This window comes from Hesperophylax consimilis, chromosome 18, assembly GCF_061612785.1.
Source record: "Hesperophylax consimilis isolate HC1 chromosome 18, BYU_Hcon_1.0, whole genome shotgun sequence".
Taxonomy (NCBI): Eukaryota; Metazoa; Arthropoda; class Insecta; order Trichoptera; family Limnephilidae; genus Hesperophylax; species Hesperophylax consimilis.
The window spans coordinates 20,225,419-20,238,560 of NC_142853.1; the positions used below are offsets into that span (position 1 = coordinate 20,225,419).

The 13,142-nt window shown below is 34.5% G+C and overlaps 1 protein-coding gene across 1 annotated transcript in view; it reads left to right on the forward strand.

The window, feature by feature from the left end:
- Positions 1–13,142, forward strand: part of LOC149415472 (acyl-CoA:lysophosphatidylglycerol acyltransferase 1-like) — a 677,596-nt gene that overhangs the window by 268,778 nt on the left and 395,676 nt on the right. The window contains exon 3 of the mRNA XM_089642664.1: positions 5,187–5,401. Coding sequence (XP_089498790.1) covers positions 5,187–5,401 — 215 coding nt within the window. The remainder of the gene's footprint in view (positions 1–5,186; positions 5,402–13,142) is intronic.

Sequence of the window (13,142 nt, forward strand, 5' to 3'; positions counted from 1 at the left end):
GTTTCTAATTATAGTACCTAGTAGATATCAGTTTTTCAACATCTCCAAACATGAACAAGTTATGAGCTTTCATGGTGAACATTGGTAGAACGTATGCAATTGTGTTTCGTGACCTCACACGCAGTACAATAACATTGCTGCTGTGCTGTCGCGCAAGTACTGTGATGTCATACCATTTTAGGCCGTCCTCAAATATCATCGTTTTGACGGCTTATTTCTTGGTATTATTAAAGAATTCGTAAATATTAGGAAATAAAAATGTATTAGGCATTTTAAATTGAGTAAGGAGTGGATAAATAATAATATAATTCATTGATTTAAAGGAAAAAACATTACTTTGTATGTCATAAAAAATCAATTCGTAAAAAAAAAGTTTTTTTACAATAATCCATCTATTTTTAATATTTGACCTAGTTTCGCCATCTCTTGGACCAGATGGTAGTCAATTTCTAAGATGTTTTTTTGATCTGTCTGAGTCCATCCTCACCTTTCTACGTAGGGATTGGAGTGAACCGCGATTGTAATTGGGTAGGACCGGTATTTATTTCGAATATTAACTGCTGTAAGCTGTAATGTCACGGTAAAAAAGGATCACGTTAGTCCTCTAACAAATTGCTTTCATTTTTAGGTTTATAATATTAATTTACGGTAAAGTTACAAGAAAGACTTCACAATTTATTGTGGAGAACTTTCCACTAAACTTGTAAACTTATTTTATAGTCGAGCTGTCGCATTTAACTATTGAAAATCACCTAACCCTTTCTGGTCCAAATTGATTTATATTGTGGAAATGTTCCTGGAGGGACGACTGCACTCTTTTAAAGCACTTCTCTGCCACCACATGGGAAGCCCATGGCACAGACTACGCCAATCCAAGAATACTGTTATTAATGCCTTGTGCCTGGATGGCCCTCTGGAGATAGGAGGACATCAAATATCCTCCAAGAACGAATTTTTAAATTCCCCTGTAGTTCCGCTCTCTGCGGGCGGGCTGTAGAAACTCTTGTGCTGACAAAACAGACTGAGAAAGGGTTAGAATGTGAGTACAACCTTCCTACACGATGTACTTCTTATTAAATGTAACTTGATATCTCGATTAACCCACCTCTGATTTAATGACTATGGAAATAATATATCCAACGAAACAGAATGACGTGGCCAAGTTTAAGAACACACTTAAAAATATCTCTCGGTAGATTTTTCAAGTGCCTTACCTATATAGTTTTTTTTCTGACAGTAAACAACTGGCTTATGGAATGTTTGGTTGGTCATTTGATGAATAGAAAACACTTAAACGAATGGTGTTGTATTTAGGAAAATAATAATACACATATCTATAGCTCAATTTCTGTGAAATCCTAAAGAACGTTTTAAAAAATTTGCGTATATATTAAAAACAAATTAATGTGTTTACTTAAAAAGTATCAGATATTACCGGTTGTAAAAAAATGTGGCTTAAACAGTCGCAAGTAAAAAAATTAAATATATTTCCAAGTTAATAGTTTTATAAATTATTAGAATTATTTAATTAGAATTTAATTTAATTAGAATTATTTCAGACCTGGTTGTGTTACACAGAGTCATTAACAACTTAATTGATAGTCCTGCCATCCTTGCCACTATTAAAATACATGTGCCGACTAGGAATACAAGACAAAATATAACATTCTTCTGTAATACATACTCGACCAACTATCAGACACACTCACTGACCAATAGGATGCATGATCTGGGCAACAAGTATGGGGGTGCTATTGATTTATTTATTGACTCCATATATAGAATTAAGCATAATCTACACCAACACTTTGCTGATTCCTACAAATTAGAGTAGCGTTGGTAAATTAGTTTTAATGATTTGTCTTATATGTAGTGTTGTTGTAATTTCTTTTTTACTTTATGTTACTCTTACGTTTTACTAATATTGCTTCATATTTTCTCATTATACTTGTAATCACAATTTTACAAGTGTGTATTTTTTACCTTCTTTAAAATGGATTACATCTATTTACTGTCAATATCTCCTGTATAATACATATTCTCTTATTGTACTGCATCATGTATCACTTCTATGTAAAAGCCTTTTTAGGCGTATATATAAATAAATAAATAAATAAATAATGTATTATCATAATTTCAATAATTTATTTATTTGATTTTCACATGCACAGCTGGGATTTTACATGTTTATTTGGTTTAAGACAAAAATCGTCTGATGCACTACAACATAAAAACAAAATACGTTGCTATCCAAATGAAAAAAAATTGTAGATGAAATGATAAAAATTACTGGAAACACCATTAAAGAAAGAAAAGTTGATAGAAAATGTTTAGTGTATTAAAATACTTAAGTGTATCTACATATAATATAGGTATCAGTCGCAAATTAAATAAGTCGAAGCAGAGCTACGTAGTTCGTTCAACTATATTTTTTGTTCTTCTTGCCGAAATGAATTCTATTAAGAAATGTTTATATTTTGTGATTGATACGTTCAGTGTGTCGATAAAATCCTTAAAATCACTCCCCGAGTTCATTCCGGCGAACGGAAGTATACAATTGTGATTCCGTGCTGGAGTTGCAGCAATAATACGGTAGACAATGTCTCGATGTTGGTTTGCGAGGTATATGGAATTAATCGAGTACAATAAATCAATAATATTACTAGACTTTTGTTGGGATATCACATCAAGGGTGGTTGATAAAGCCAAAATATACCTATCTTGAAATCTGTTTATTTTGTTTTAATTATTTTATTGTTATAATCTAATTAACACACTAGAGACCCAGCGAATAACAATTAAAATAGATTCGGTCAGACGAATTGAACTTCAAAGTGAGCCTTTATATTTTTCTTGATATACGAGATCACCGGAGTCCGCTTTTTTTTACCTCCTTACCTCCATTTTGATTTTAATCATTTTTGATTCAGTACTAATAACTATTCAAACAAAATGAATAAGAAAAACACATAGAAAAGGAAGAAAAACTGTCTATCACCATTGATGTATAAATAAGAATGAAGCGAAAAAAAAGGTTCCGCTTTTTGACCCCCAACTGACCTCCAACTCTCCCAACGCTCTTACTAAAACTACCGATCCCGGTCTACGTGCACAGCTTATCGCGTTCTAATAGTGGAACTAGTTTCGACTAGATATTAATACGCATTAGCTCCCCTAATTGTAGCTCTATGTTGATTACACATTTAAAAAAAAAAAATTATTCTTTATTTTATTTTTTATTCATCAACGCCCTATCGGGCTTTTACAGAGGAAATCGACAATTTATGTATGTAAGTGTAACGGTTCCATGATAACTCAACACAGTGACAATTCAACATACTTTTAAAAAGTGATATAAAGTGATTAGAGACGATGAAAAAAAAATTTAAACCCAACCTCACCTACTTAACCCAGTTAATAAAGTTTTTGTTTCATCAACTTCCATGACTTTATATAACTTTTTAAAGATGTGATGAATGATGAATTATCATTTCGATGATTTATCCGGTCACCAAGTATAACATAATACATGGATAATAGCATAACTCTGTACAAAAAAATAAAAATTAAATGTTAATACTAGGATTAACATCAAATCCAAATAATAACAATAACATTAGTGATGTTCATGAAATATGAGAATGATAAAAACGACACTAGGGAAAATGGTTTTCGGTAACACAATATGTGAAATATATATGGTTTATAAGTATGTTGGTATTTGTACCTACTTACAAATCGCATGATTTCAGAGGAATTTTAATTAAAATGGCTACGTTGGTGAAAACGCCTGCCTAGTAAACAGGAGATTATTAGTTCGAATCTCGTCGGGGCCTAGAAGGAATTACATTAATCTCCCTAGAATATAATGTTTACAATTTGTTTTATTTTTGTTTTTAATCATTATTTTATTTTTATGGTGTAATGTGTTTTATTTCAATATTGTAAAGCAATGTGTTCGACTCAATCTATTCAAACACCATTTAGAGTAGATGTTATGATAAAAAAATAATTTCTGATTATTGAATTATATGAAACATAAAAATATATTAGTACACATTTTTTATTCAATAAGAGAAAATTAGAAACATGGTTTTGTGGATGCGAGTTCTACTATCCACAGAATTACTAGTTTGGTCTTTCATGATCGCTATTAGAACTTTTTCATTTAATGTCTTCTTTACGATCGTAAACTTCAAAATCCGTTGGTCTGGTCACCAGAATTGCTGCTTCATGGTCTACATATTGCATTCTGACGTTATTATGGGAGCATATGGTAATAGTACCACAAATTTCACTACTTCATCGTGACACGTATGTTTTCTGTGACCTTTCGTGACCTTTTCGTATTTCCTTATTCGATGTAACCATCCTGCAATGGTTGCCCGGATTACTCGGGGGCTTTCTAAGATAATTAAAACGAGTTATCCTTAGTGTAGATAATAATTATTCTCGATGCTCGTATGGTCTGACAAAAAAAAATAGAAGATCATTGAGGCGCTGCATTCTTTAAATTTCAATAATGTAATGTAGCATAGTAGCGTAGCGGATATCTGTTTTGACTCGACCGTTTGGCATTTCTTCTATATGTAAATTTGTATGTACGTTTCGTTTTAAGATGGTGACCGTTTTAATGGTTTTGTAAAGATTATTTGTTTTCAAATGTGAAATCATCGCGTTTATTTGGACTTTCCTATTTGCATTTTTTCAATAAATTGTAGATTACATATTTACGTAACAACAGTTATAAAAATAAATTAAATTTGAAATAAAAAAAAAGTTAACGTAAAAAAAAAATACTTGATTAATGTTGGGATTTCAGAGGATATTTTGGTTTTCATTTATAAAAACATAACTACTTGTATACACTTCAAGGACATTATGTAATTCTGACTTTAACATTGAAAAGATAATACAAGTAATGAATGCCTTATATGTCTTCTTGAAAGAAACCAACTGAAGTTTTCCCCCGAGACAGCCAATGAAAGTACACCAAGTGTATTAACTATTTAGCACGCGCTTCATCTCTCTTGGACTGCCTGACGTCCTATTTGATCGAAATGAAGTGATGATGAAATCAATTTCAGTATTTGTAATTTTATGAATTAATCGAATTTCTTGTGCTGTTCTTTATTGTATTGATTTTATGTTCATATCCTAAGTATTTTGTTGTTGTTATTTTCCAGTCGCCGAAGTGGGAGACGATATTGCACGATGCCTGAACTCGAGGACTCTCGTGATAGCCAACCACCAGAGTACGGCCGACGTGCCGCTGCTGATGGCTGCCTTCAACGCCAGACCTGGGGTTCTTCCCAGGCTCATGTGGATCATGGACCGCATCTTCAAGTACACCAACTTCGGGATCGTCAGCTACCTGCACGGTGACTTCTTCATCGAATCGGTGAGTGCTTTCAATTATACGGTTCCATACGGGGAATATATTGCTATTGTGTAGCTGATTTTCTTTCTCCACTTTCTAAAAATATATTTGACCGGTCGGTGGCAGAGTTGACATCGCTTTTGGGTCTCACCCAGGCGTAGTGGGTTCAATGGCTCGGCTGGCTAAGTCCTCTATCACAACACAAGCAACGTTTTCCGCTTACTCTGGTGGTAGTAGTAGGAAATTTTCAAATATTATCTGGTTATTCGTAACCCGGAAATGTTTATTTTTCTTTTAAATAAAATAATGACAGTAATAATATGCATGTTTTAAATTTATTAACCTTCCCGAAGAAATTTTCTAAATTATAGTGAAAATCAAATCAAAATTCGTTGCGTAGTTTAGATCAACTAATCGCACAAACAGACTGACACGGATATCGACTTTATTTTATACTATTTAGAGATACGGTTAAAAACGGGATTGCAGGCATTTAACGAATAAATTGATAGGTTTCCTAATAACTTTAAAAATTCAAATATTTTCGCATTTCGTCATTATATAATATGTACCAGGACAAACGCAGGTGCATTAACACATTTTCCGATATATTATGAATGTACTAAAAATGTATTAAGAAACGACCTGCAGTCCCGTTTTTAACGGGAATTTAATAAATCAGCAATTATCATTTTTCTCCATGTATGATAAAACAGAACAGTGACAAAACAAAACATTGAGAAATTGATTGATTAAAAAACCTAAAATAACCTAACCTAATCTAACCTAACCTATCCTAAAGTAATCTACCATTTTTATTGTTCTTGTTAGTCGCTGTTCTGTATTGTTATTGTTCTATTTTGTCCGGTTACCTAATTCTACACGCTACTTCCAGTGTCGGATTAAACGTAAGGCGCAGTAGTTAATTGCCTTAGGGCACGCTCCTGTTAGGGGCTCCTCCACGAGAACGCATAAAAAAATTTCTTACCCACTAAAACTATTTAATATTCTTAAATCTATCTGTATAACCAAGTGGTTCCTTAAATAACTCGCGGCAAAATTTCATAAATCCAATACACAGTTGTTATATATTATTATTATTATGTAATGAGCAGGCAGCATTCTGCTGATGCGCTCATATCTGATTTCACAACAAGTTTGACAGTAATTGAGTTGTTTTAAGTTTGAATTAAGTCCTTTCTTCTCTCCAAATGTGAATACAATAGAGCTTTGAATTGATTTATATTTGTTGCATCGATGACATGTTGTGTATATATGTTGTTATATATATACGCTTAGTGTTCAAATTTCCTGTACCTACCAACCTATTCTAAATGCGCGCAGAAGTAGGGCACCGTTCTAATTAACCACAATAAGACTTACAATTTTTAAAGAGTAGTTAAGATAAAAAAAAGTACAGTGTCAAAAGAGAACATTGAGGAAATTGATGAAGAGTGATAAAAAACCTAACCTAACCTATCTAAACCTAACATAACATAACCTTACTTACCCAACCCTATCTAACCTAACCTAATCTAACCTAACCTTTTTTTTCCTATTGTTCCTTTTTCTAAATATATGTTTACCGTTTTGGACGTGAAAGAGTAGAAAACTTTTCCCGCTAAAAACGTTTAGCTTTCAATTGAAATATTTTTGACGTTGGATAGAAAAAAAACAACTGTCTTATTTTTACCTGCCTATGGGACTACACCGAGCCTAATCCGGTACTGTACCTCCATAAAGGCTACGGAACAACGGTAAAAAATAAACAAAGGTTAACTGCGCAAATATTGTGCCATTTCAAATAAAGGTTGCATTCCTCAATTTTGGATTCAAAAGAGATTGCGTTGAGACAGATAAAACTAATATGACACCTTATACAAATTATTGTTTTCCCTCGGGTATAAAAAGTGAACATTTTGATATATATGTGTTTGCGCAACCAAAAGATTACAAAAAAATAATATCAATTCATCAGCAGCTGTACTAGAGCTCGGTTCTCCTATCTGTATCAATAATCTCTTTTAATAATGACGCTACTCTTCAAAATTGGCTTGATGACTTCTTTGAAAATGAAAAACATTAGGAGTCAATTTATGGTAAGTGTTTTTGGTATTAAATTTTAGCTGTTTGCTTTCAATGCCAGCCCATTGAACTTGTGCGCATGTTTATCCTTGTGCTCGTTTCTTATTCTTAGATAAATAGACGTATTTTATAATGTCAGCATTGTTTCCTAGTTTCCATTGCCAGGCACCTGCAATTATTGATCATTCGAATCGCGTGAGCAAACAAAATCACACGTTACTTAAAAGTTCATGGTTTGGGAAAAAGATTGTCCAAGGCCCAATATTTGAATAACAATATAGTTGCTAGTTGCTACTTAAGCTACATCCGGAAAGGTAATTTATTATATTTTTATTAGATTTGACACTTTATTAATAACATTATTATTTTTTTATTGTTGTTACTTGTTTACGTCTTATTTGACAGTGTTAATTTAACCTCTCAACGCTTGCCTAAATCGGTAAGTTTTTGTAGGTAATATCACTCGCTAGTCGCTAGTAACTACGGTGGCTTCGCTTTTCTCAATTTATTTCGTCACTAACTACTACTAATAAGTTGGTCCATAGATTGCACGCTAAATGTTTCCACTTGCGGGGAGTAAGTGCTAATGGCCCTAAACAGTAACTACAAAATTCTTGTAAAAATATTTCGAAATCTAAATATTTAACCGAAGACTGGCTGTAAATCGAAAATGCATTAAAAATATAATTAACATCTTACCGGACTGAATCAGGTATGTTTGTATGTTATAAAATACTAGCTGAAGTCCCCGGCTCTGTCCGGGCTTCATACTGAGTTTTTCAAGTGTGCAAAATTTCATCATGTATCAAAATTTGGTTTTGATTCGGGGTGGTGTGGTTTTTCTATATCTTGTATAGAAAATGACCTTCCTCTTGTTTTAAAAGACAAGTGTGCAAAATTTCATCAATCTTTCCACCACAGACACTCTTCTTTACATCTTTATAAATTTGAACATCCAGTGTGCTAAATTTCATCAAGTTTCGAAATTCGGCTTCAATTCGGGGTGGTGGGTTTTTCTATATCTCGTATAGAAAATGACCTTCCTCTTGTTTTAAGGGACAAGTGTGCAAAATTTCATCAATCTCGGAATAAAACTTTAGATTTGTATAAAACAAAACAAAACCATGCCACCACACACTCTTCTTTACTCTATATAGAGAAGCGAAAATGAATTAGATGTCGTTATATGAAAATCGACAGAAAAATATGTTCATAATGTCATCTGCATTTGGTTGCCAGCAGTGGTCTGTTAAGACGAATCGTTTTTGTTAATAGGATACGTATTTTATTTTATTCCCCCTCCCCACGGAGATTATACTGTAAAGTGTTTAGTCTAGGGTGATCAGTGTCATGCCTGTTCTCCCGACTCCTGAATCTATCCTGACAGGAATCAATGTGATATTAATGTCGGGAGTTTAACGAATGACGCGTCATTTAACCCACCAGTTAGATTGATATAACACTACCGTCATGTCAGATCTGAGCGTCGCGCGTCGGCGTCGCGGATTTTCATTAGACGTCAAACGTTTGCCTCGGCATTGTTCGTGAAAGTCTAGTGACAGCCACGGTATAACTCTGCCGAACTTCTTTTCGAGGAATTCTGCAGTTACCTCAACTTATCGTTGTATAAAAATGTAGCTTGGAGAACACGTTGTTATTTTAGTCTACCTTAAGCGACAATTTTGTACCTGGCAATCGATTCTCATTCAAGTTCCCACAACTAAAATACATAAATAGTCAAACAGTTTTTTTTAATCTAATTTCTAAATTAAGGACAGCAATTTGCTTTTAAGTGGGTATATATCTCACGTGCGTATATCTGTATATATCTATGCGTGCCTAAAACGTGCTTGAAAACTTCAAAAATAGTCGTCAGCCCGACTTGTTCAAGATACCACAAGCAAATGTTTTAGCACAGCGTGTATGTGACAGAACGTGTGTATAAAATATGTTCAAAGAATAATATGACGTACAATATTAAAACTGTTCTGTTCGGTGCTAACATATAATTACAGGTTTTTACTAGTTTCCGCACTTTATTCCTAAATACTGAAGAAAAGATGTTTCTTTTGGTGCTCATTTATGAATATATTCCATAGATAGGCTAGATCATGAATATATTCAATACATCGGCTAGATTATGAAAATATAGATTATGACTATATTCGAGCTAGGCTGGATTATGTATATTTTAAATAGACATTTATTTATTTTGTGAGAAAAAATCAGCTTTTATATAATATAAAATGATAAATATAAATATAAAAGTTAACTGAAGTCAAGCCACAGAAGTTTCTTATGTTAAAGTTTGTTGGAAATGAAGTTTTAATTTCTTAAAATTAATTTGGTGTTAAAGGAAGGGGAGAGGAAGAGGAAAATAGGAAGAGGATAGGAGATGCTCCCGATACATTCCATACTCTCATATTAATAATCGATCGTACGCATTACTTCATATGGATATTTCTTTAGACATGCTAGATTATGAATATATTCAATAGATTGTCTAGATTACGAATATATTAAATAGATGGATATTTTTCATTTCATAACACACCACAATTTCATTCACCGGGAGGTTTGCTGCTTCAGTTTCTTACAGATTTCTGGTTTTGGGTGGAGACACGTAAAGCTGTAAGCATCATGATTTGGGCCATTTTAGCATATCGCTCGCCATACACGACCAATGGGAATGTATGGCGAGCGATATGCTGAAATAGTCCATTATATGATTTAAGATTTTCACGGCCAAAAGTATTTTTGTTATTTGTTTTTGGGGTGTTATGCCGTGTTGCGCTAACTCCTTCTTTAGCCAACGTTTCGGACAGCATTGCAGTGTCCATCATCATGTTATTTAATAATAACACATCTGCCCTGATGATGGACACTGCAATGCTGTCCGAAACGTTGGCTAAAGAAGGAGTTGGCGCAACACGGCATAACACCCCAAAAACAAATAACTGAAATAGTCCAGTCCACGAGAATATATTGCGGTCTGTCGCAGGCTTTATTGTTCAAAAGTAGTTGTAGCTAGAAGCTTAGGACTATTTTATTGTAAACTATAAAATAAAATTAAGACCGTTCACAGAACGAGTTTTTTTTAATGTCAGTACCTTCTTTTATTTTTATTATGTGAGCATTTGAAGGCAGTAGAATGGCTCCCAAAAAGAAAGCGTAATCACACTGTAATTCATTCTCAAAAACCCCTTTTGTCCGTAAAACTTTTCTAAGATGACATTACGGTTTTCTTGGAAATTATTCGTGAATAATGGAAGTCTCAACCGCATCTGACGTGTTTTGGAACATTTCTCCCCCTTCATCCTCTTATTTAGTTTGTTTTCGAAACGATATCACTGTAATTTACTTATTTGTAATATTATTCTAAATTAATTTCCCTTTTTTGATATAAATACCGCACATCAGCATCCACAATCATTGTGGTACGTTGTAATGCTAAAGTGATGTGAGAGAGGAAGAAAATGAGGAAGAAGGAGATTAGAAATTAGAAATACCAAAATTTCTATGTTAAGCAATGTTTCGATTATAAATGATGAACGAAAACCTGGACGAAACTTAGGATGGGTTGTTTCACAGAATTTGAACAATTCATCAAATTTCAAGGTTAAACTTCATGATCTGTGAAAGCCCTATTCAAGTTCTGTTAGTATTTAAATCATGTGAATCGACTGGCCCATAATGATATAATAACCGAACATGAATAGAACTTTCACAGAACTTGAAGCAACCGGTCCTTAGTGTTTCATCTACCACAAACCTCGGAAAGGGCGCTTTAGAAATATCAGGGTATCTAGCACGGTCGTTCGATAATACTCTAAATAATCTACGGTTAGTTAGCGATATTTGCGAGCACAGTCAGCGTAATATGATTCCTACTGTCGGTACATAAAAGCCTCCGCCTTTAGCGCGGCCTTCAAGATGTGAACTTCGACTAAGGGCCCGTTCCCACTTCCGTTTTCAAATCGGGGGCGGGTCCCGTTTTCAAAACGGATGCCCTAGTGGCTGTAGTGGATGTATGGAGCTGTTCACACTTGTCCGACACGATTTGAAAACGGATCCGACATTTTTTGTCGGATGGCTCGCCTACGCAGCGCGTCCGTTTTCAAATCGTGTCGGAACACGCTCGCTCATAGTGTTGTATGGAGCTGTTCACACTTGCCGTCCAGTCGTTCCGGCAGAGTCCCCGCCAAACCCCGACCCCTCCCCGCCCGCTCCCTGTCGCAAGGAAGCAGGCACGCTGCGTGCTTGTATTTGGTTATTTTGTTAAGTAAATAAATCAAAACTACAATAATGGATAAGGAAATAAATCCCGAAAATTTAATACCACTGGTCGAAGAAAGAGTATGGTAATATTTTATCTTTAACCAAATAAAAACAAAACACTTGGTGTACACAACTTTTGAACATCAAAATTTTTATTTTTTTAAGTTTACTTTTTTTAAATTTTAAAGCTTTAATGAGATGCACGGAAGAGCTTATTATTTTAATAAACACATAATAAAAAATATTTGAGTTGTTATTGTTTTCTTACTTTAAAATATCGATAGCCTTTCTTCAGGACAAATGCACTTTCTCAATTTTGTATTTTAACATAGTTCTCTGAAACTCATTCCAGTAGATGGTTAAAGGAAGTGATAGACATTCTCTTAAGCCATTAAGCGCCCTTGAGGTGATTTTTCATGGTGAAAACGGCGCTATATAAATAATCCAATCATTATTATTCTAAAATAATTAAAGAACTTTAGTTCATCACTTCTCAACTCACCAATTAACACTTGGAAAATTCCTACAGAAAATCATTCGGCTATGATTGGGTGTACCCAAAATTTTCTTTTCACTTTTTTCCTTCTTTTTAATAAGTACAACATGACAACAAGAGCTTCATCGTCGTCCATTGCGCACCATTACTGAAGAATGAGCAAATAACATGTTTTTGTTGAATCGACATTTTTTTTTTGTAGAGTATGGTCCGTTTTTAAAACGGTAGTGTGAACAGGGCCATTGGCCATCCGTTTTTAAAACGGGACCCGCCTCCGATTTGAAAACGGAAGTGGGAACGGGCCCTTACTGTCAATATACACAATTTTTTGAATAACGTTGTTTTTTTTGCAAAATAACTGGCATATTTATAAACGGAGGTAAACTAACAAAGCTCTTACAATTGAACGAAATCGTGACCAATTGATTCCGTTCCAGCTTGGAGAAACGAAAGTTTTTCATATATCACTAGTTAGGGCCCGTTCCCACTTCCGTTTTCAAATCGGGGGCGGGTCCCGTTTTAAAATCGGATGCCCTAGTGGCTGTAGTGGATGTATGGAGCTGTTCACACTTGTCCGACACGATTTGAAAACGGATCCGACATTTTTTGTCGGATGGCTCGCCTACGCAGCGCGTCCGTTTTCAAATCGTGTCGGCACACGCTCGCTCATAGTGTTGTATGGAGCTGTTCACACTTGCCGTCCAGTCGTTCCGGCAGAGTCCCCGCCAAACCCCGACCCCTCCCCGCCCGCTCCCTGTCGCAAGGAAGCAGGCACACTGCGTGCTTGTATTTGGTTATTTTGTTAAGTAAATAAATCAAAACTACAATAATGGATAAGGAAATAAATCCCGAAAATTTAATACCACTGGTCGAAGAAAGAGTATGGTAATATTTTATCTTTAA